This window comes from Nerophis lumbriciformis, linkage group LG19, assembly GCF_033978685.3.
Source record: "Nerophis lumbriciformis linkage group LG19, RoL_Nlum_v2.1, whole genome shotgun sequence".
NCBI lineage: Eukaryota > Metazoa > Chordata > Actinopteri > Syngnathiformes > Syngnathidae > Nerophis > Nerophis lumbriciformis.
Window position 1 is genome coordinate 31,692,945 of NC_084566.2, and position 26,029 is coordinate 31,718,973.

The window sequence follows — 26,029 nt, forward strand, 5'->3', positions numbered from 1 at the left end:
CGTCTGGGCACTGCTGCTGCAAATTGAACGGGATGCTGTCATCTTTAGGCGTCAGCATATGGACCAGTAAGAAGGATCGATTCTGATTTTTGTTGCCTCGCACAATTAAAAGAAAAAAACTTGATGAAACCTTAATGCATGTGTGGCACTCTTTATTGTTCACCCCCCCCTACCCACCCACCGCTCTTCTATGGTAATGCTGAAACAGAACGAGAAGCTCATAAATATTTCCCCCACCCCTCATCTTTATGAATGTTTGCGCTGATGGAAAAATGTAGTTTAGTGAAGCACAGGAGTGTACTCGGCTCAATGAGCTCCCACACACCCGAGCGGTCGGCTGCACTGGGAACATGTCGGCGACTGAACGTGCAGCGAATTCGCGGAAGTGAGGTATGTGCAAATACTTCGCTACACCGGGCATGTTTTTCATTTGTTTTTTATTTGTGTTTTTTTTTTTAGCCTAGTCAAAAAAACACAAAAACGGCCAAAGTTGTGAGCGGAACAATCGGCTAGCTCGGCTAACTAACATGGAGCCGCTGAGGCTAAACTAGCCGCTAACATAATCGCTGCTAGTTGTTGCCAATTATGCGGCTCCAGTCTATTCTCATTAAACCTTAAATATTTTCAATTTTTTTTAATGTTTTTTATGACACATTCCTCCCGACCGCTGTGGTCGCGCCGGTTAGCGCCGTCAGCAAGGTTACGAGCGGTAGCCAAGCTACACAGCACAGACTGCCACGATTCTTTCCTACGCGCAGCCAGGGCTGCGAGATACCTACTCGGCTGGACGGAGGAGACGCCTCGCTTGTCGCCACCGTGAACCTCCGCCACTCTGGAGCCTCCTAAGGTAGCCCCTTCATAATTCATTCGGGACGGCTGCGCAAAGTGTACGCTTCGGCGTCGCCCGCGCTTGTGTTTCTTGTTACAGCCGCGGGGTTAACGGGAAGTTAGTTTTTTTAAGGGCTAGCACGCTAGGCTAGGTCGAGCAGCCTTCGCTATGAAGTTGTTGCTAACGTTTTAGCTTTTGTGAGCGTGACAATAAACTGACAATTCCTCACCCCCAAAAATGTGATAATTATTGTTTATTTCAACGTACTCTTGTTTGGCTTGGAGCAGCATCGCGCCACTCGTAGGTTGACCGAAGGCACCGACAGATAATCAGACTGTATGCCGGGAGACGAGGTGCTCTTTTCGGTATGTACACTCACACTACCCCGTGGATGTAACAGTGCTTCTAGGCCTCGGTGGAAGCGTTTCACTACGAGGCTACATACTCACAATAAAGTAGTACACGCTCAGGGAGCAACAAGGACACTTTCGTGCGTATTTTCGGGAACGAAATCTCCCACAAAAAGTGCCATTTGCGGTCGTTAGCTTTAGCCAAATTTAGCCATCAATAGCCAGGCTTGTTTGGCAGGTGTCTGCGAGCATATCTTGCACATTTAAAAACGACCCAATGCTATATGTTTGTCATTTTTTTCGATTTGCTTAGGATGAGGTATTGCTGGCATTAACATCACAATCAGGCACGTTTTTAGGAGAATGTTATGTAGTAGTAGTAGTAGTAGTAATAGACGTGTTAGCCGGATAGAAGGATATGTAGCCCACACAATACTGCACCACACTACACTTTATCTGCATCAGATGTTATGCCACTACCTGGGATTAGGGCTGGGCGATATTGCCTTTTTTTAGTATCTCAATATTTTTAGGCCATATCGCGATACACGATATATATCTCGATATTTTGCCTTAGTCTTGAATGAACACTTGATGCATACAATCACAGCAGTATGATGATTCTGTGTCTACATTAAAACATTCTTGTTCATACTATATTAATAATATATGCTCATTTTAAACATTCATGCAGAGAGGGAAATCACAACTAAGTCAATTGACCAACACTGTATTTATTAAACAGTTATTAAGCAGTGGCACAAACATTCATGTCATTTCCAAAACAGAAAGTGCAAAATTGTCAGAGACATTTTAAAAGAAGCTATTAGTGCACTTTTGTGCATAATGTTCCTCCCACCTCCAAAGACATGCACCTGGGGATAGGTTGATTGGCAACACTAAATGGTCCCTAGTGTGTGAATGTGAGTGTGAATGTTGTCTGTCTATCTGTGTTGGCCCTGCGATGAGGTGGCGACTTGTCCAGGGTGTACCCCGCCTTCCGCCCGGTTGTAGCTGAGATAGGCTCCAGCGCCCCTCGCGACCCCGAAGGCAATAAGCGGTAGAAAATGGATGGATGGTCTCTAAGATGACAAATCAAAACAACACTAAATTAAAGTGCACTTTTTGTACAGAACGTCACTACAATAGTTTAAAACAAATAAAGTGCACTTTTGTGCATGATGTCACACAAGATATTTCAATAAGTGTCAAATGAAAATTAGCTGCTTAATAGGAAATCAAATAGTGCACGTCCTTCGCTATGTGGTAGGTTCCTGCGGACGTTATCTCTTTTGTTGTTGACTATTTTTTTCATACGGTGTTGATCTGGAAATGTTTGCCTCGGCATTTTGATGGTGTGGGCGTGTGGCACCAAACGGAGATGTTGACATGCGGAGTTTCAAGCACTCTACATTCCCTAGCAAGTGACTTTTCAAATGATGCTACATATTAGCAGTAATGCTACTTTTTGTAGCAATGCTTTTTTACGGTTGTCTGTTCGACATATTCCCACTTGAAGCCAAACCACCGCCAGACGATGGACCCCGTGCTGTTTTTCTTGGGAATTAATTCTTCCTTCATTTGTTACCAGATTCGCACCTTCTTTCTCTCGTATTACCGCTAGCACCACAGCTAACTTTAGCCATGCTGCTACCTCGCTGCTGCGCGAGGGCGTATATGTATGTGACGTATGTCGTGACAGTATGTGACGTAAGTAGAAGTTGCGCTTGCTGTCTGTGAGGAGAGACAAGAAGGAGTGGGAAGAGCCTGTAGTGTAATGCCAGCAGCTAAAAGCAACTGCGTGAGAACGTATACTCGAATATCACGATATAGTCATTTTCTATATCGCACAGAGACAAACCCGCGATATATCGCCCAGCTCTACCTGAGATTATGATTCTTTGTTGGATTTTTAATAGCATTAGTGTCAAATTCTCTTGGCCTTTACAAGAGAGCAACACAGTGGCTTGAAATCTACACAGGTACATTTGCAGAAGCTCAATGTTGACACTACGATACTTGAAATGTTCATTTTTGTAACAAATGTTAAGTGTCAAAGTGCAAAACCATAAATCACTTGAGACCTAAATTCAGTCAGCGCGTAAGGCTGGATGGATCATTACTATAATTGCAATTCTGCGCCAATATCCTACAGGTCTGTGTTTTAAAATGACTCACATCCTATATCAGTGTTTGTAATTACAGTAACAAGCGCTGCGCACCCACATGTAAGTGTCGACACCAGTGCTGACATCAGGGACTATTGGCAGGCAATTTGTATCCGATCGCCATCACGGCAAACATATAAAAAAAAAACCTAATAGAGAAATGAGGTCCTCAGGTATTGATTGCTTGCTTTTATTCCTGTGATTTTCTTACACACTGAAAGGACCACTTCCTCCACTTATTTGGAGGAGGAAGTATTAATAATGAGACCACTACATCCTTCATGGTGGTAATGGCTTGGACCGGTCATGCAGCCAATGTAGATTTCTCCACTGAGCGTTTTACCATCTCTAATTTTGCTTATTTTTTTGCTTTTACTTTTCTTTGACACGCTGCCACTAGAAAAGTCTGCAACACACTTGGAAGACGCTCTTGACGGTTTGAGTTCAAAAGTCAACTAAAAAGAACAAAAGTGACGACATCCTTCCTCAGTGTAGCGATGCACGACTATGTATTCTTCCGCCTCACACACCTAACTAGTTCTCTTTTTGTTTCAAGTATTATTAAGTCATGTAAAATGATGATCACCTGTAGTGTCTCTTCTGCCTAAGTCTTGTTCTTTAGATTTTGTTTTGTTGTGTCATGTGGGAAAGAAGCGACTACGATTATGTGCGCATTGCAGGCCAATTCCTCTTTGTCGGCTCAATTGTGACATTTATCTGATTGTTGAACATATATCTCTATTATTAAAAAAAAAATCAGACCCCGGTGTCATAAATTGCTCACAACTCTTGACTTTGACTCCTCACTCACGCACTTCTCAGAGCAGCACACAAAATATATTTTTACCAATTATAGATCTTTTTTATGCCGTGATAACAATATGCATGACAATATTGTATTTTTGTTGGGCCAAATTAAATGATGTGCTGGACCACACCTTAAGGATACAGGTAAACACAGTCCAGTTTTCAGGTAATGTTAGTATTATGTCGTATTTCAACACTGTCTCTCTACTGTTCTTCATGTCGTGTCTTCAAGTACCGTAATAAAAAAAAATTGTGTTCAAGTCGTTAGCAACAACTTTTGTTTGCATGTTTTGCAGATTAGCCCACCTTTGTTTGGTTGGTGCCTACATTTTTTAATACAAACCAACGCCAAACAATGATGTTGTTCTTCCCTCCTTTTGGCACCAATTCCTCTTTGGGTTTTGTTGGTTTAGCTTACATTGTGCTTCCCGTCTCTGCTACAATGTTGACATCCTTGCCTCTGCTGGTGCTCTCCCTCTCATGAATGTATTAGCACCGTAATATTCATTCAATGATGTAAAATGCTACCGCAAATGTAAGAGCACTGCCGCAGTTACATTAGACGCAACCCAGACGTTAAAATTCCGATGCAAACAATAGAGAATTTATTATATATATAATATTGCACAGTCTTATACAAACGTAGCACAAACAACACAAACCATAATTCTTGCCAACTTCTACGCCACAGGTGTCAATCTCAAGGCCTGGGGGGCCCATATCTGGCCTGCCACATTGTTTTATGTGGCTCGGGAAAGTCTGGGAATAATGTGCTCAAATGACTTAATCTTACTTACTAAATGTGTTCGTACTTTCAATTTTGACAGAACATGTGCATGTACCGTATCCAATTACCGCATTTTTCGGAGTATAAGTCCCTCCGGAGTATAAGTCGCACCGGCCGAAAATTCATAATAAAGAAGGAAAAAAACATATAAGTCGCACTGGAGTATAAGTCGCATTTTTTGGGGAAATTTATTTGATAAAACCCAACACCAAGAATAGACATTTGAAAGGCAATTTAAAATAAATAAAGAATAGTGAACAACAGGCTGAATAAGTGTACGTTATATGAGGCATAAATAACCAACTGAGAACGTGCCTGGTATGTTAACGTAACATATTATGGTAAGAGTCATTCAAATAACTATAACATATAGAACATGCTATACGTTTACCAAATAATCTGTCACTCCTAATCGCTAAATCCCATGAAATCTTATACGTCTAGTCTCTTATGTGAATGACCTAAATAATATTATTTGATATTTTACGGATGGTGTTAATAATTTCACACATAAGTCGCTCCCGAGTATAAGTCACACCCCCGGCCAATCTATGAAAAAAACTGCGACTTATAGTCCGAAAAATACGGTATGTCTTGTACTTGAAACGTTATTTGATCATGCAACAAATTAGATCATATATTCCAAAAAAATGTTGTTGGAATAAAAATAAATATCTGCTTGTCACCCTGATTTATGATTTCAAAGCAAGTTATCTATCAATTTGTACGTCAAAAGTATAACACATTTGTGTAGCATGAGGTATTTATACGTTATTTTTACAAAACTGCTCTAATGGGGTAGCCATTGCTTCTGTCTGTTTGTGGTATTCTTATGTCTGCAAAGGACTGTCGTCACGTTGTTTCCCAGGCGCCAAAGTGACCTTACTTATAAAACATGGACCTAAAGCCATCGCGCTTGTACGTTCATTAATTATCACAGAGGTTGTAGCAAAAACTAGTTAATTACGGAGCAGGGAAGCATCTTTCACTTGAACCACGCCGATGAATTTCGTCATTTTGCAGCGCAGATCTAGTGAAGAGGCCTAATATGTTGAGTGGTTTTTTTTGTGTCTCAGGCTGACTGCTCTGTTTGCCCCCCCACCCTTTCCTGTTTTACGCATGGACAAATCACATTAGTTGTCTCAGCAGGAGTTGTCCGCCGTGTGTGAGTAACAATGTGCACGCGGCGGCCGCCCATATTGTCCGTGGTGATTTTAATGACATAGTAATCCCAAAATGTATTTGTTGGCAGGGCAGAGCTCGACCGGTTCAGTCCAGGCAAGAAGAAGGTTAGATGTCGTCCTGGGACAAGTGTTATGAAATGCGTTTAGACAGAGGTCACTTCTGCTGGGGTTCATTTGGATGAACTCCGTCATGCCCGGGATGTTAATTGATGCAGCTCTTTTAAAAGTCCTCTTTCTGTTAGCCACAGTGAGGACACGGCTGTAATCGCCTCTCATTGAGTGCAAATTTATCATGACCTCCACCGCCACACTGGTTATTGTCCTGATTTATTAGCACTCTCCATTTAAAAAAATAAAATATAATTTTTATTTCTATCTAGCAGGGATGTCAAACTAATTTTTATTGAGAGCCACATCGCAATTATCTCTGTTCTCAGAGTGAATATATATTAGTAAAAATATATAATACCCTTGTTACACAATTTGCATAGGCAACATATTTTGATTATATTTTACAGAAGGATTGATGGATAACTTGCTCTGAAATCAAGCAGATATTTAGGTATTTATTTTTGGTAACCGAAAAAATGCTTCGAGCATCTTGTTGCATGATTACCGTATTTTTTGGACTATAAGTCGCAGTTTTTTTCATAGTTTGGCCGGGGGTGCGACTTATACTCAGGAGCGACTTATGTGTGAAATTAGTAACACATTACCGTAAAATATCAAATAATATTATTTAGCTCATTCACGTAAGAGACTAGACGTATAAGATTTCATGGGATTTAGCGATTAGGAGTGACAGATTGTTTGGTAAACGTATAGCATGTTCTATATGTTATAGTTATTTATATGACTCTTACCATAATATGTTGCGTTAACATACCAGCATACTTGCCAACCCTCCCGAATTTTCCGGGAGACTCCCGAAATTCAGCGCCTCTCCCGAAAACCTCCCGGGACAAATATTCTCCCGAAAATCTCCCGATTTTCAGCCGGAGCTGGAGGCCACGCCCCCTCCAGCTCCATGCGGACCTGAGTGAGGACAGCCTTTTTTCAACAAGGTGACAAGAACTAAATCATCCAGACTAGAGACAAATTGTAATATTATGTTTATCTTACCTAAAAATAAATATATTTATTAATTAAAAAAAAATTAAAAAAAAATTTTTTTTTACTATATTTTGCTAAAAACATCAAAATTAATTGTATTTTTTTGTATTTTTTCTGACTCCTTATTACATCCAGCCATATAATTAAAATAAACATATTTGAAATAATTCATTTTATATTATCATAATAATTCATTTAAAATTACCATATTTAATTATTATAATAATTGCTTGTTTATCAACAACTTTAGCATTTTATTCATTACATTTTGAAGCTCTCAGAAGCCAAGTTATGTTATATTCCTTAAGATTTATTTATGCAAGTTTGAAGTATCAATTATCCAAACAGTTTTGTTTGCATATTTTCAGGATGTAGAGATATATATATATATATATATATATATATATATATATATATATATATATATATATATATATATATATATATATATATATATATATATATATATATATATGTGTATGAAATACTTGACTTGGTGAATTCTAGCTGTCAATATACTCCCCCCTCTTAACCACGCCCCCAACCCACCCCGACCACGCCCCCCATCCTCCACTCCCCCACCTCCCGAAATCGGAGCTCTCAAGGTTGGCAAGTATGCATACCAGGCACGTTCTCAGTTGGTTATTTATGCCTCATATAACGTACGCTTATTCAGCCTGTTGTTCACTATTCTTTATTTATTTTAAATTGCCTTTCAAATGTCTATTCTTGGTGTTGGGTTTTATCAAATAAATTTCCCCAAAAAATGCGACTTATAGTCCAGTGCGACTTATATATGTTGTTTTCCTTCTTTATTATGCATTTTCGGCCGGTGCGTCTTACACTCCGGAGCGACTTATACTTCGAAAAATACGGTAGATAATATTAAAGTTTAGAACATATGTGTCAAAATTGAAAGAAGAAATACATTTAGCCAGAAAGTGCAGTATTATTTCCAGCCTTTTGAAGGCCACGTGAACTGACCAGATCTGGCCCCCAGGCCTTGAGTTTGACGCTTATGATCTAAAAGTACCTGGAGGACGGAGGTGGACACAGTGAAGGCAAAGTTAGTCACATGTTTGCTGTTTACTGTCCAGCCCCATATCAGTGTGTTTACTGTTAGCGGTTTAAACCTCCAGCATTAACATGCTCATCTCTTCCATCGAATCCTTGAAGTCTCGATTTGAGTGGCAAAAAACAGCAACATTTTTGTTTAAAAGAGCGTGTGTTGACTTATCTGCACTCACATCTCCTATGTCTGGGATCAAACCGTGTTTCCTGGTATTTTGTGAATCACGAAGCAAGAACCGGAAAGAAACACAAATGAACTGAATGCACGCATGGATGGGAATCATGCGCATTTTAGACACTGTTCAACCTGACCTTGTAGTTTCCTGTGGCAAGCTTTGTTTGGAATATTTCTGTATCTCGCACCTGGGAGAAGTGGTGTAGCCCTGAGCATGTCTGGTGTTGCTTAGCTACAATAGTGGCTGAAATCAATACCATGGTGCGAGGCGCAAAATGACACACACTGGAATGTTCACAACATGTCAGGATGCTGCGTCATCTTTTATCTTTTGCTTAGCCTGCTGTAGTCTGTCGTATTTCTTCCAAGCGGCACAAATTAATTTAATTGGCCGTCTTTGTGGTTTTCCATTATAAAAAGTTGCAAAGGGTAGGGATGCACTAATCTGTATAGGCCAATTTACATGAAAAAGTATGTGAGCGGCCATTGCCGATTAATGCCTTTCAATGCCAATTACAAAAGCCGATCCACCCCAGGCGGACGTTTATTTATTCGGCTGACAGGCGGCTAGCGACGAACTATATATGTTGATACCCCGTGTGAAGCTAAGTAAGTTAATAATAATTAGAGATGTCCGATAATGGCTTTTTTGGCGATATCTGATATTCCGATATTGTCCAACACTTAATTACCGATTCCACCACAACCGATACCGATATATACAGTCGTGGAATTAACACATTATTATGCCTAATTTTGTTGTGATGCCCCACTGGATGCATTAAGCAATGTAACAAGGTTTTACAAAATAAATCAACTCAAGTTATGGAAAAAAATGCCAACATGGCACTGCCATATTTATTATTGAAGTGCATTATTTTTTTTTAACATGCCTCAAAACAGCAGCTTGGAATTTGGGACATGCTCTCCCTGAGAGAGCATGAGGACGTTGAGGTGGGGGGGTGGGGGGGTGTATATTGTAGCGTCCCGGAAGAGTTAGTGCTGCAAGGGGTTCTGGGTATTTGTTCTGTTGTGTTTATGTTGTGTTACGGTGCGGATGTTCTCCTGAAATGTGTTTGTCATTCTTGTTTGGTGTGGGTTCACAGTGTGGCGCATATTTGTAACAGTGTTAAAGTTGTTTATACGGCCACCTTCAGTGTGACCTGTATGGCTGTTGACCAAGTATGAATTGCATTCACTTGTGTGTGAAAAGCCATAGATATTATGTGACAGGGCCGGCACGCAGAGGCAGTGCCTTTAAGGTTTATTGGCGCTCTGTACTTCTCCCTACGTCCGTGTACACAGCGGCGTTTTAAAAAGTCATACATTTTACTTTTTGAAACGGATACCGATAATTTCCGAAATTACATTTTAAAGCATTTATCAGACTGCCGATATTATCGGACATCTCTAATCATAATCATTGCTAATAAAGCAATTCAAGTAAAGTTTTACTATCTTAGTGATTATTATGACTTGGGTAAGAGCAAACATAAGCAGGCATGTTAATCGCCAAGCTAGGTTGAAAAAAACATAAGAAAAAAGTGCGTAGTAAAATTTAAGAAGTGTAGATGGAAGCGCATTACAGCAGAAAGTAAGATAAGTAAGTTATTAACAGGACATTAAAATACCAATAGAGTGGAAAAACAAGTTGACTTAATATCTTTATTGTGTTTCATTGTATCCATTAAACGATAACCAATTGTGTTTAAAATCTGCCTAGTACCATATGTGAAAATACCTTTTATACATCACAAAATGCCACAAATTCAGTCAGCCGTTTTGAATATTCCGCTCCGAATACCTTTGGCTATTTCCGGAGATTGACGTGACTGGAGGAACGCTTCTGCACTCTGACCGTAGTATCACATCAGTCATACTGGAAATACGCAAAAAGTAGACGGAAAATTGCTGTCTATCATTTACAATCCCTATACAAGACATGAACATGTATGTTTTTTCTGTTTTTATGCATTCTGAGTTGTGAATAAATAACTCAATAAAAAGTCTGCTATCAATCATGCAGTCAATGGGGTGTCTCTATTTTGCCCACAAAACTCTCTAAATAACCATCCAAAACCCGCAAACAATACTCTATTTACATCTTGTTAGCTGAATATTAAACAAATATTAGTAATGTTATTACAAGCGCTAACGCAGACAAAGTATTTTTAGCATTGATTACCGAGAGCTAACTATAATTTATGCTGCACTGCACTCAAGGAGAGACTCTAATGTAATTATAAAATTAAACTGATGATGGCATCAATTCAACATACATTGATGCAAACTGCCGTAAAACTGTAAAGGAGAAGAAGCGTATGCAGCACTGCAGCAATGTCTTGTTTGCTGCTGTTTCTGCTATGACTGCATCGCGTCTCCGCTTGTCAAAGTTATTTTAGATTTTAAATCATGCCTCTCATCTGGATAATAGGAGGATTTAGTCATAAATCTAGAAGTTGTTCATTTGTGACATTGAATTTATACCTGGAGATGGAGACAAACACACTACAACAGAAGACAGTGTCAGTAGCAACTTTTTAAACCCTTTGTATAGATTAGGGATGTCCCGATCCGATATTTGGATCGGAGCGGCCGCCGATATTTGCCAAAAAATGCGTATCAGCAAGGCATGGGAAAATGCCGATCCAGATCCAGTAAAAAAAAAAAATTCCGCTCCGTGTTTTCCAACGCACCTATTTAAATAATACATTCCACTTTTCTGCTGCTCCCTAATTTCCGTTCCGCATTTTCCAGCACACCTTCAACACATCCACAGGACTGTGGATTCTCACGCAGTTGCTTTTAGCTGCTGGCATTACACGACAGGCTCTTCTCACTCTTTCCTGTGTCTCCCTCTCACAGACAGCAAGCGCACCTTCTTACACACGTCACATACTGTCACGTCATACGTCACATACGTATACGTCCTCTCTCAGCAGAGAGGTAGCAGCATGGCTAACGTTAGCTGTGATGCTAGCGCAGCCGTGTGACCAACGTTCTCTCTAAGGTGCGCGCTTGTGCAATTGCGCACTGCTCAAACGTCCTCTGCGCATAGCAATTATATGCCACGCACAAAATCAAATAAAAAAATAAGCGCATAACAATTTTCGACACACGGACACGACAGAGAAAACAGTTTTCGTCATCATTGTTCTAATATTGTAACGTCTGTCGAGACGCTTATCTCCATTCGGTGCCACACGCCCACACCATCAAAATGCCGAGGCAAAAATTTCTAGATCAACACCGTTTGAAAAAATTAGTGATTTTTTTAGTTGTGATTTCCTTTTCTGCATGAAAGTTTAAAAGTGGCATATATTAATGCAGTATGAAGAAGAATGTTTTAATGTAGACATGCAAGCCTTGAAAGAACATTTTGAAAATCAAGACTACATTTCCTGCAAATGGGTGCATTTCTACCCTATATTTGAACTTTAGATTTATTCTCATATCAAACTCTTTTGGCTGTCTTTTTGACACTTACATCCGGCGCCCCCCTCCACACCCTGAATTATAAATAATGTAAATAATTCAATGTGATTATCTTGTGTGATGACTGTATTATGATGATAGTATATATCTGTAACATGAATCAATTTAAGTGTACCCCGACTTAAACAAGTTGAAAAACTTATTCGGGTGTTACCATTTTGTGGTCAATTGTACGGAATATGTACTTTACTGTGCAACCTACTAATAAAAGTCTCAATCAATCAATCAAAACACATAGAATCATCATACTGCTGTGATTATATGCATCAAGTGTTCATTCAAGGCTAAGGCAAAATATCGAGATATATATCGTGTATCGCAATATGGCCTTAAAATATCGCAATATTAAAAAAAGGCCGTATCGCCCAGCCCTAGTTTCAATGATGCCATTTCTGTTTGTCATGTGTAATTTTGTCTATTTTGTGTTTATCCTTGAATAAACAGGTCAGTTTCTTGTTACCAACCATTGTGTATTATTCAAACTCCCCTAATTCAGCTGGCTAGTTGTTATCAAGAGTACTAAAACCCTTTTCAACATGATTCTGACAACTAAGTAGGCTAAATAACTTTAAACTTTAATACATGCTCGGATAGGCCAGTATTGGTCAGTATCGGTATCGGTCAGTATCGGGATCGGAAGTACAAAAACAATATCGGTATCGGATCGGAAGTGCAAAAACCTGGATCGGGACATCCCTAGTAGAGATGCGCGGATAGGCAATTATTTCATCCGCAACCGCATCAGAAAGTCGTCAACCATCCGCAATCCACCCGATCTAACATTTGATCAGAACTGCATCCGCCCGCCATCCGCCCGCACCCGCCCGTTGTTATATATCTAATATAGACGATGCAAGGCATTAGTGAGGTTATAAAGCTTTTGCCTGTTAAAGAAAGGAGACTGATCCAACGCAGCACAGACATTCGCGTGCCACGCTGTCACGACCCAGACGCACACCAGTGCGCAATCATATGGGAGCCGCGCTGAGCGCACCTCCAAGCGCGTCTCGCTGCCGGCGATGGCCGGGTATGGGCCCGACGCTCCAGCGCCATCCATTTTCAGGGCTAGTTGATTCGGCAGGTGGGTTGTTACACACTCCTTAGCGGGTTCCATCTTCTATGGCCACCGTCCTGCTGTCTATATCAACCAGGGTGAGCCCCACCCCTTTCGTGAGCGCACTGCGCGCGGAGTGACCCCTGTTACGCGCCCCCGGCCACGGGGGTGGCGGGCAGGTAAGCTGCTTACCTGCTGCGCGTGACGCCGGCCGCGGCGAAGGCGGACGAGGCGGGGTGTCGGTGCGGTGGTGACCCTGGACGTGCGTCGGGCCCTTCTCGCGGATCGCCTCAGCTACGGCTCCCGGTGGGGCCCTCTCGGGGGAAGGGGCCTCGGTCCCGGACCCCGGCGAGGCGTCGGGGACCTTCTCCGCTCCGTAAAAGTGTCCATCTCTTTTCTTTTTTTTCTTCTGTTGTGGCATATGCAGCAGGTGCCTGCTCGTTTTTCGTATGTGTGTAACAACATTTAACTATGTATATATTGTAATGTTCCCAGGAACGTAGGCTCATAGACTTATTCGTTTGTCTCGTATTTATTGTAATAAGATGCAATGTAACCACACAACAGCTCCAATGTGCGTCTCCCCTCTTTCCCGGCTAAACTCGAACTAACACTTCCTGTCAACAACGTCACTTCCCTAACTTGCCCGGAAGTCCCGCCCCCCAGCCAAAGCCATTGGCTAACACCCCGTAGCTAGCCGCTACATCATATTTCCGAATTGGTTTAACTGCCACCCGCCTGAATCTATTTAAAATCTAATTTTTTTTAACAATCGCCCGACCCGACCCGACCCGCTGATAAAATCTAATTTTTTAAAATTTCATCCGCCCGATTCGCGGATAATTCGCGGACTCCGCGGTTGTGCCCGCAAACCGCGCATCTCTAATCCCTAGTATAGATTAGGGCTGCAACAACTAATCGATTAAATCGATTAATATCGATTATAAAAATAGTTGGCGATTATTTTATTAATCGATTCGTTGGATCTATGCTATGCGCATGCGCTGAGGCTACGTTTAAAAAAAAAAAAAGTTTTTAAATAAACCTTTATTTATAAACTGCAACGTTTACAAACAGCTGAGAAACAATAATCAAAGTAAGTACAAAAACAGTACAAAACAGCGCCAGGGGGGCGCTGAGGCTATGTCTCATGAGGTGGCAGTAAGCCAGCCAATGATGTGTCATGTGCAGCTCACGTGACGAGGAGGAGATTTTTTTTAAGGAAGCGAAGCAGCAACTGTTGTGTATTAACTTCCAGAGTGTTAGGAACTTATTGGAGAGTGCATTTTCTCTGTTGTTTTGAGTGGCAACAGGCATTCATGAGTTCAGCTTTTTTTGTGAGTAACATTGACGTTATCCCTTTGTTGCAACGTGGGGCTGATAATGTGTCTCCGGCACATTTGACTCCGTTTTGAGAGTGAAAACGCACGGTTACCAATTCCGAAATAAACGTAATGGACAGAAATATCTCAGGTTCGTTTCATAATGGATCAATGTAACCGGGCCGATAAAGCTATATAAATCTATTTAGATTTGAGCGACGCTTTAGTATAACGAAACGTTATGAAGGTGCTGGAGTATTTCATAGATAGATAGATAGATAGATAGATAGTACTTTATTGATTCCTTCAGTAGAGTTCCCTCAGGAAAATTAAAATTCATGCTATTATTCAGAGGCAGCCTAAAATGAATCCTTTATTATTCACAACAGAAACGTGTACAATATATGATTCAGTTCTGATCTGATGAGTTACATTTCTGTGTTATTATTGGTGTGACGTGTGGACAAGTGTAGCCACGGAAGCCTACCTTGGCAATACATGCCGTTACATTGGAGACTAATGAAACATGGAGTCAATCTGCCTTACGACCATGCCACTAGAGGAAAGACATTCAGCATCCAACATTGCAGGTAGTAGTGGAATAGGTAGTAGCCAGGTTTGAAATTCCCCCAAGCAAAATTATTGCTATTGTGCATGACAATGGTGCACTTTATAAAAAACAAAACATTTTTGCAACATTTTCCTTGTTTTATTTGGCAAGTTGAAAGAACATGGTGCCAGTATGCTGTTTTCTTTTTCAATAAAATACTGGAAAGGATAGAAATGTAGTTTGTCTCTTTTATCCGATTATTAATCGATTAATCAAAGTAATAATCGACAGTTTAATCGATTATCAAATTAGTTGTTAGTTGCAGCCCTAGTATAGATTAAAATTAATTTTTCATCTGGACTGGAAGATATGGACATCCTATCAGTCATCAACACAGTGACAGCAGACATCGTAGAGTAAGCGATCTTTTTATTATGTTTGCAATTTGTAGTTCTTGTTTAGCACCTAGCAATACTGCTACATGATGCTTAGTGTTTCACTAAAGCGAGATCCTTTTAACAGAGCTTCTAAAACTTGTAACTCGTCCTCCTAATCCATCCATTTTCTACCGCTTGTCCCTTTCAGGCTCACGAGGAGTGCTGGAGCCTATCCTAATATCAGGATAAAAAATATAAGGTTCTTTCAGGCTCACGGGGAGTGCTGGAGCCTATCCTAATATCAGGATAAAAACTATAAGGTTCTGGACCACCATTTGTCCAAAAGCAGTCGTTATTGGCACCCACGAAGTCTGCATGATTTGCATTGTTAGCGGTGAAGGGATCTGCAGTTACTACCTCTACTTCACGCGATCACGTGACTGGCTAGCTCATTATCTCTCAAATGGCTCGGAAATATCAGTGACAGTGATACTACTTTGATCATATTTAGTTACTCACAAACTTTATATGTTTTTTGGTGTCATACATCAGATATATATGATAATAGCTTCTATATGGAGGCAACTTGTTTTTCCCCTCTACTGGCACTATAACAAGTAGATTAATAAGAATCTAGATAGTAGGGCTGCAGCTAATAATTATTTTAGTAATCCATCCATCCATTTTCTACCGCTTGTCCCTTTTGGGGTCGCGGGGGGTGCTGGAGCCTATCTCAGCTGCATTCGGGCAGAAGGCTGGGTACCCCCTGGACAAGTCGCCACCTCATCGCAGGGCCAACACAAATGATTAGTTTTTTTGATTGATTAATCGTATAGAACACACTTATATCCTCAATGTGTATTTTAGGAAAACGTTGATTTTTTTTGCTTTCCATAACCTTCGTTCATTTAAAAAAAATTATAAATGCACATAATCAACATTGAAATGATACTTTTAAGACGTGTACATTGACAGAAATAAAATATCTATTGGTCACCACCACACGTGACCGCTCTCACGTGGGCTCTATAGAAGAAACTATGTTCGGTCGCTTAAAGTTCCAGTCACTACATGCAGTCCGAATTTCATCAGTTTTTATTAAGTTTTAAAGGGACACGTGGTAGAAAATGGATGGATGGATGGACACTTATTAAACGATTAATTAAAGAAACAGAATATAATCTTCTGTTTATTTATGTTTTGCTCATGTGTACAAACTCGGGAAATAATTCTCTAGACATAGGAGGACTATGAGGATTTAAAAGCGTAGTAGATAGTTGTATTTTTTAGTTATTGTGTACTATCTACTTTTTTTGCTCAAACAAAATAGGAAAGTAGTGTTGATATTGTTACACTGTCAATAGTAATAATAAATACTGTACGTGAAAACATTTACAACCAATACATATTATCGGAATCGGCAGCATAAAACCCTGATCGAAACAGACCCAGGAAAGGGTACCAAAGTAATCTCTGTACCTTTTTGTCATGGCAGGATAATGATAATATTAGGGTAGAATGTGGATTTGGTGCTGTGTTATGCACAGTTTTAGATTAAAAACACGTCTTACAGGTGCACTCATATGTGTTTTGCAGGTGCCCGCGTTCCGCCGCAGTGGAGAGAGCACCAGGATGCGGAAACTGTAGGCACCCGCCGTAGTATGGCCGCATCCCGTTCCTCGCGTGTCACAAGGTCATCAGTGGGACTCAATGGATTGGATGAAAACTTTTGTGGCCGAACTCTCAGGAACCGCAGCATCGCCCAGCCGGAGGAAACCTTGGTGTCTCCGCTCCCCAGGGCCCGCTCGCCCAAGAAAAAGCAGGACTCCAAGCAGGTGTCGAAGCAGGAGTCCAAGAGGGACGACAAGCAGGAGTCCAAGAGGGACGACAAGCAGGAGTCCAAGAGAGACGACAAGCAGGAGTCCAAGAGGGACGACAAGCAGGAGTCCAAGAGAGACGACAAGCAGGAGTCCAAGAGGGACGACAAGCAGAGCGACAAGCAGGAGTCCAAGAGGGACGACAAGCAGAGCGACAAGCAGGAGTCCAAGAGGGACGACAAGCAGGAGTCCAAGAGGGACGACAAGCAGGAGTCCAAGAGGGACGACAAGCAGGAGTCCAAGAGGGACGACAAGCAGAGCGACAAGCAGAGCGACAAGCAGCGGTTCAAGAGGGACAGCGGGCAGAAGTCCAAGAGGGATGACGGGCAGGAGTCCAAGAGGGACGACGGGCAGGAGTCCAAGAGGGACGACGGGCAGGAGTCCAAGAGGGACGACGGGCAGGAGTCCAAGAGGGACGACGGGCAGGAGTCCAAGAATGACGACGGGCAGGAGTCCAAGAATGACGACGGGCAGGAGTCCAAGGGGGACGACAAGCAGAATGACAAGCAGGAGTCCAAGAGGGACGACAGGCAAGAGTCCAAGAGGGACGACAGGCAGGAGTCCAAGAGGGACGACAGGCAGGAGTCCAAGAGGGACGACAGGCAGGAGTCCAAGAGGGACGACAGGCAGGAGTCCAAGAGGGACGACAGGCAGAATGACAAGCGGGAGTCCAAGAGGGACGACAGGCAAGAGTCCAAGAGGGACGACAGGCAGGAGTCCAAGAGGGACGACAGGCAGGAGTCCAAGAGGGACGACAGGCAGGAGTCCAAGAGGGACGACAGGCAGAATGACAAGCGGGAGTCCAAGAGGGACGACAGGCAAGAGTCCAAGAGGGACGACAGGCAGGAGTCCAAGAGGGACGACAGGCAGGAGTCCAAGAGGGACGACAGGCAGGAGTTCAAGCATAAGACCAAGCAAGATGCTAAAGAGGACACTGACAATGACTCAAAGCAGGGCTCTCAGCTGCAGATGTCATTGCAGGGAATGTTAAATGACTCAAAGGACTCTAATTCTTCCGCAGCGAGTGAGCAGCAACCGTCGGCCGGCTCCAGGAAAAGGAGCGGGTCTTGTCTGGAAAAGGACAATAGCCTGGAGAAATCTGAACATTGCGGGAAAGGGAAAGGGGCGCTGGATGCCTCTCCTTTAATCAAAAGGGCCAAGCGGTGTTCCCGCTCCGTAGAGTCTCAGGGACGCGATGAGGACGCGCAGAAGCCTGCGAGTCCCGGCTCTAATCCAGATCCTCACAAGGGCAACAGTTGTGACGACATTCCCGATCAAAACTCTAACTTGGCTCCCGCTTCTCCTGTCTTCGGTGGAGAGGAAGGAGAGCTGGCAGTGGAGAGGTCCAAAGAAGCCCGCCTCAAGTGTGACGAGGCGTCGCAGCACACCAATTCTCACAAAACTTCCAACGGGCTGGGCAACAATATAGCTGAGGAGACGTGTACGACTCCCACCAGCTGCCCCCCGCTGCTCAATGGTAGCCAGGGTGGGGCCCCCCCATCCCCTCAACCTACGGTGCCTTGTACGAGCTCTAGCCCTGTGCACATGGAGGTCGCTAGCTCAGAGGCCTCATTTTCGCCGGTCCAGGCCAATCCAGTGGACCTCTTCCCAAAGTTGATTGTGGCTAAGGAGCAGGAAGTGGAGGATCTGGAGGTAGATGTCGTGGGCGACCCTTTGTGCTTGGCAGGTGAGGAACAGGTGACGGAGAGCGCTTGCGACACCAACTGCTGCCTGCTCACGCCGGAGCCGGACGCCGCTGCCTCCTCGCCCTCCTCGGTCGCTGACGCAAACTGTTGTTCCACCTACAACAGCAACTCAGGAGAAACCACGCCTCCACTGGCGCCAACCCCCCCGTTGCCACCCCATGACTCAGGGTGGCACTCGTCTGTGCCCAGCACACCACCACCCTTCACGGAACTCTACGAACACAGATACACACTTCGTACTTCGCCCAGGAGGAACGCTACTGGCAACAAGGCGACCTCCTCCAAGGCCTGCTCTCCACCTCCACCAGACAATGGCCCCTTGAAGGAGGAGGCAGCTGGGGCTCTAAAGGACAACTGCCCCGTGGTGGAGGAACACGCTCTGTCAGACTCTGTTTGTACCCCGAAGAAGGAGCTGGCCTGCGCGGGTCCCAGAGACGAGACTTGTGGCGAAGACGTCGGTCCGGTGGAAGGCAAAGACGTCGACGCTGGCAAGGAAGCGACGTGCGGCCGCACAGCTGAGGAGGACGAGGAAGATGACGAGGAGGAGCCTGACGTGTACTACTTTGAATCCGACCACCTCGCTCTTAAACACAACAAAGAGTACGTGGCAGCTTTGAGGGGATTTTTTTCCCCCTCCATAACCCCCCCTTTATAAAGTCTCCCACTCTAGTAGCTTACTGCAATCTTTTCCACTGTCACTTTTATACTCAAATAATCCCGCAATGCGTGTGATTTTATTGGGATTTGTGTCTGGTTAAATGTTTTCAGAAGACATAATCCTGTCAAACCTTTTGAATTTAAACATGCGTTCAATGACATCCTCATAATAGCAACACAAGTGCACCGCCATAGATTTGAATATGCTGCAAAAGTTACCACAATTTAAAGAGCGATATTTACCCACATGCGATTGCTTTTCAACCCCTCATCTAGAGAAGTAATGACAAACGGTATTAATGATAACCACGGTAAAACTCCTGATGGTCTCTATCACCGTTGTTGAATTAAAATGATCGAAAAACTCTGATAACTGAACTTCGATAAACTCACGGACTGACTGGCAGTCCAACAAAATAAATTAATGCCTTTCCCCATTAATAAACAACATACCTCAATCTAAATTTATATAAACAAATGACCATCTGAGCAACTAAGCCATTCAATTGTACACATTGAACCTACAAGCTGTGTTCTCTCTCTCTCTCTCTCTCTCTCTCTCTCTCTCTCTCTCTCTCTCTCTCTAGTTCAGGAGGTGTTTTTACAGTGTGTTCAAGGACCACTGAACAGGGTTGAATCCCATGCCTGCCAGAAATAATAACAAAATATTTTATTATTATTTTCGCATTTATTATTTAAATTGATTTTAAACTCCTACAATACAAACCAATATTTACAACATAATCATATTGTTACATTCCTACCATCACCAATCTTTCAATGTCATTTTTTTAATACAACAATTCAAAGTGCTTTACATAAAACATTAAAAACCTTGCACATTATCATAATACAAGAAAAATTACAAATTGGAATTTGATGGGTAAAATGCTTAAAAAATGCTCAAACATAATAAATAGATAAGAGGAATATTTAACAAGTAAGAATAGAGTCAGATGTAAATTGTGAATAAAATACACTAGATCAAATATAACAGTGATGTTTTAAGGGTAGGCAGTGGCAAATTAAGTTTTTAACTGTGATAAGATGTAGACTTTCAGCAGACCTGCAGATTTAAGGGAGTGTTACAAAAGGGATTGCTCTGACTCGGCAAACAAGGGATGTCTTAGAGTAATCGACTAATTGATTTAGTCAGACTTCGGGCTTCTCTGAAAATTGTACACGCACGCTGCCTTGGCCCAGAGGTGTAACGCTGACCAGTTTGCTCGGGCTGGAGAACTCCCTCACTGCTCTCCTCAGTACAGTGGAACCTCGATATTCGAACTTAATTGGTTCTTGAACATGGTGCGCAAATTGAAAAGTTCGTACAGTGAAGCAGAGGTCCCCATTAGAATCAATTAAACCATGAATAATTGATTTTAGCCTCGACAAGTCTCGATTTTGGTAAACAAAACTTGGAAGACACTATAATTTGTGTGTGTGTGTATATGTAAGGGTGACGTGGCTCGACCAGGTTTGATCCCCGCTTCCGCCATCCAAGTCACTGCCGTTGTGTCCTTAGGCAAGACACTTTAGCCACCAGTGCCACCCAAACTGGTTTAAATGTAACTAGATAATTTCACTATGTAAAGCGGTTTGAGTCACTAGAGAAAAGCACTGTATAAGTGTAAATGTAATTCACAATTCACTTGTGTGTGTGTATACCGTATATGTATACGTGTGTGTGTGTGTGTGTGTGTGTGTGTGTGTGTGTGTGTGTGTGCAGGGTTTACCCCAGCTTTTGATCTACATGTGGTGGGGCGTGGTCAATGTGATGTCATCACATCATTTGCATAATTGTTGATGCATACACTTGGCGTGCGTCTGCCACATTTTCTGCGCATCACCAGTCAATGGTGCTTAAATAATATAGGCTATATATACATTCATACGATCTATTACTTTAATTTGTTTCCACGTAAAAAAAATCCAACTTTTTAAGTATGGCGGCTTCAGTTTAGCCGTAGGCGCCACGATCTGTATAAGTGTGTGTGTGTGTGTGCGCGTGCGTGTGTGTGTGTGTGTATGTATGTATGTGTGTGTGTATATATGTGTGTGTGTGTGTATATATATATATATATATATATATATATATATATATATTCGTAAATCGAAAAAGACACAAATAGAGGCGTTCGGAAATCGAGGTTCAACTGTGATGAAACTTCCAGAGGTTCACATAGGGCAGGGGTCGGCAACCTTTACCAGTCAAAGAGCCATTTTGACCAGTTTCACAAATTATAGATAACAATGGGAGCCGCAAAATCTTTTTGAAATTTTAAATGAAATAACACTGTATACAAAGCTTTTTATTTGCTTTGTATAAATCAGGGGTCTCAGACATGTTGCCCACATCTTTATGTGGAATTTGAAAGCTGGTGCGGCACGCGGGTTTTAAATGAATGGCTCAGCGTCATGCGCGCCGTGATGGTAAAACATATAGCACCCACTACAGCCAGTGTGCCTGATCAACCACCCTTTATATGGGGCTTCCGCTTGCTCACGTAGGTGATAGCAATGCATACTTAGTCAACAACCACACAGGTCACACTGACGGTGGCGGTATAAAAAAAAAAAAACTTTAACACTCTTACTAATAATGCGCCACACTGTGAACCCACACCAAACAAGAATGACAAACAAATTTCGGGAGAACATCTGCACCGTAACACAACATAAACACAACAGGACAAATACCCAGAATCCCATGCAGCCCTAACTCTTTTCCGGGATACATTATACACCCCCCGCTACCAAACCCCGCCCACCTCAACCGACGCACAGAGAGGGGGTTGATGTGTGAGGGAGCAGGGTTGGGGTGAGGGCGGGGTTTGGTGGTAGCAGGGGTGTATAATGTAGCCCGGAAGAGTCAGGGCTGCATGGGATTCTGGGTGTTTGTTCTGTTGTGTTTATGTTGTGTTAAGGTGCAGATGTTCTCCCGAAATGTGTTTGTCATTCTTGTTTGGTTTTGGTTCAAAGTGTGGCGCATTATTAGTAAGAGTGTTAAAGTTGTTTTATATGACCACCGTCAGTGTAACCTGTGTGGCTGTTAACCAAGTATGCCTTGCTGTCACGTACGTGTGCAAGCAGAAGATGTAAATTGTATTACAAGTGTTCGTCTGGCACGCTGTTAATACAGCTTATAGAGGGCGCCAAATGTTGTACCATCATGGCACGCCCTTATTATAGCCGTAAGGGTGAAAATCGGTGAATATTAATCCCGGGAGTTTTCTGCGAGAGGCACTAAAATCCGGAAGTCTCACGGGAAAATTGGGGGGTTCAGCAAGTGAGCTGCTGAGCCGCATCAGAGTGATCAAAGAGCTGCATGCGGCTCCGGAGCCGCGGGTTGCCGACCCCTGACATAGGGCAACATTGTTAGGACAGAGCCTACGTCGGCATCACATAGTACAGACTAGTAAATGCATTTTTGTTGGTGGAAATGTCACGTGTTACATCATCAAACATTTTCAACACTCAAAGCATGATTGTAACAAATTACATTAATACGCCAAAATGATCCAAACACGGAAGTGCAGTTCCACCCATTTGAATGCATGCCAGAAACATCAATCAATCAATGTTTATTTATATAGCCCTAAATCACAAGTGTCTCAAAGGGCTGCACAAGCCACAACGACATCCTCGGTACAGAGCCCACATAAGGGCAAGGAAAAACTCACCCCAGTGGGGTGAGAAACATGGCATGATACAGGCCCCAGCGGGGCAATATGAGGACCTCACTGAACTATCCAATCTCTACCTTTCTTCTTCTTTCGTGTAACGTCAGATGTCCAACTCGGTGTCGTGTAGCCATACCCGCATCTCTGGTCCTAGGTGGAAGAGGCTGGCTTCCGAGGGCGGTCCATATAAGGGGCAGATGTTGATTATATAATATATAATCAACAACAATCTCTACCCTTTTTATTTGTTTACATAAGTGTTTTATCTTTTTCTTTGAGGCGAAAAAAAAAGAAGTCACAAATAAGTTCTGTTAATTTAAGGGAATCTCAATTAGCTGCACTCTTAAAAAAAAACAACAATGTTTTGCCCTTGCCAACTGATTGTCGAATGTGGGCATAATCTCAGGAATCCTATTGGACTATGAAAATCCTTAGTTGTTGACAGCCCTAGTTTTTATTAGCTGTTATTGTTTACCTTGAAATTAAATTAGGAAATACATGAAAAAATTTGTTTGCAATGAATCTACATAATATACACTGAAATATATATATATATTTTTCCCAATGTTTGCATTTATTAAAATGCACCTGTATCACATTCTACATCCTGTTTCATCAAAGAGGTTTACAGTCAACATTCAACCTCCACTTTTACTCTGATAATCTGCTCACTAACACTCTTCAACTGTGAGCTCAATAGCTGACTTCTTGTTACTAATTAAGATTAGTTCTCTTTTTTTTGAGTGTTTGTGTTTTGGGTGAGGAGTTTGTGACGTTCAGTCAGGCTCTGTTAACGTCACCTCGGCTGATTCATGAGGAGGAGGAGGAGGAGGAGGAAGGGCAGACAGCTTGAGGGTCAGTGAAACCTGATCAGCTCAGGTCTCTTTGTCACCACCACTGGTGAATGTTTCAAGCTCACTGCTGGAGACTTTCACCTCGCTTACTGCAAGGTAATTGGATCAAGTTCTTGTGTGCTGTTTAGATCAATGCAGTAAGAAGTCATTCAAAACAAGTCTGACGCTGCGTTTTAGGCTCGTTGAATGTGGAGATGTGACATTTGTCAGTTACATTCGCACGAGACTTACGCTGGACAGGGAGCGCGTCCTCAAGGCCAATCGTACTGTGCTTGAGCCCACTTCACCCCAAAAGTACAGCATTTTTGGCAACATGATCCGCGCTCAAGTTCCGATGAATCGGGTGCAATGTTTCTATTATTATTTACACACCAAATAATATATAATGATATATATATATTAGATTTTAATCCATATTGCCCATCCCTTGCAGCAAGTATTCAGAGCTATTTTTTTTAAATGTGACAAACGGCAACTCTAGCAACTTTTTTTTGGTCCTATTGAAGACCGACATGAAAGTATGTATTGCTTAACAAGCACCGACTGCAGCTGTGGGCCCCTCACCCAACTATAGGCACTCAGAAGCTCTCTTATTTGTGACATAAAAACAAAGAAGCGACAGAAGAAAATTTATTTATAAACATGTTTGTTTTGCTTTTAGTTTTTTTTTCAGTAATTTTTTGTCGCCCCCACAGCGATCTTGACAATTATGCAAATCAGGCGATAACATTTTCTCAAAAATAATCCTAAAGTCAAAACCCACGCTTGTTTTCCCGCAACTATATTTGTAGGCGTAACAAACACATGCCATTTCCTTATGTAAGTTATTAATGACGACTGCCGCCTTTCACAAAATTAATATTTAGACTGACAACAAAATAAGATAATATGAATGTAAAATTACATGTAGCATAGGGATAAGTAAACGGACCAAAGTGAGTGTAGGCGAGCAGTGTACAAATGGTGAAGCTTGAGTACGCCCTCAGAAGGATACATGAAAAGCGTTTTGAGGGTTAAACGGTTGACTGAGGCCTGGTAAGTTGGGTTGTATCCCCCCCCGTTCCTGAATAAATTGTGTCGTGCGCATTGATTTTCATTCATGTCCAGTTAAGGGAGATCGATCTGCTCTCTTCATCGAGCGTCCTTTGCTGCACTGATGTTCTTCCGGGTCAATCGGCGCCACACTCCGCTCAACTTGCGTACTATACAGTGTGTTTGACATGTTCAGAGTAGGCCATTTTGAAAACATGTGTTTTTTTCTTGCTTCCTTGCTCCTCCCTGGCATGTGTCAGTTACCAGAGGTTGCTGCAGACCATAGGCGTCCTCGAGGCCCAGCGCACGCAGGCCATCCTGGACCTGGAGACCTTGGCACGTCACCAAAGAGAGGCTCTGACTGACCCCATCAGCTTTGTAGAGCAGCTGCAGAAACGGGTAAACAATTGTTTCTCACACTCCAGCGCCAAAAACACATAATCAGGTTGTAAAGTGCACGCCGAAGCACTGTGGGCACTAGTAATGCTTGTGCATTTTGGGCTACGTTGTTGATAAAAAGGCACATCAAATGGAGAACGTAGCAATGGTTAGTAAAATAAAATGGGAGAGAGAAACACTTAAACAACTGAACTTTGTAGTGGTCTCTAAAAAACATACTTTCTGTGAATGAATAAATTAATACATGTGATCAAATGCATTTTGGTAGTTTTTGACCTGCTGCACATGCTGCACTTGTACTCTATGTGGAGTTCAATGTATGTACTGTGCTGGTGAAAATGTACTTGTAGGTGAAAATGTTGCAAAATAAAGAATACAGATCTGTCCAAATATAAATTTCGCTAAGAAATTATATTAATGTATTTGTTGCTCCTGAAAATGAATCTGGCAGTAATTTTCCATATTACTCTTCAGAATCTTAGTGGGACGTCATCCACCGAACTGGAGCCCATTTTCCTGCATACACACAGTGTGGATAAAGG

The 26,029-nt window shown here is 42.3% G+C and overlaps 1 protein-coding gene across 5 annotated transcripts in view; it reads left to right on the plus strand.

Annotated features, from left to right (window-relative positions):
- The first annotated feature begins 226 nt into the window (after positions 1–226).
- The window catches only part of zzz3 (zinc finger, ZZ-type containing 3), a 49,631-nt gene continuing 23,828 nt past the window's right edge, over positions 227–26,029 (plus strand). Inside the window, exons 1-4 of one of the 5 annotated variants that reach the window (XM_072915238.1) lie at positions 227–390; positions 16,879–17,395; positions 17,432–19,465; positions 25,349–25,487. In XM_072915238.1, the coding sequence (XP_072771339.1) occupies positions 16,944–17,395; positions 17,432–19,465; positions 25,349–25,487 (2,625 nt within the window). In that variant the 5' untranslated portion in view covers positions 227–390; positions 16,879–16,943. Of the gene's footprint in view, positions 391–531; positions 848–1,016; positions 1,195–16,878; positions 19,466–25,348; positions 25,488–26,029 lie in introns of those variants that run through there. The other 4 variants (XM_072915239.1, XM_061978925.2, XM_072915236.1 and 1 more) reach the window with 4 other exon arrangements.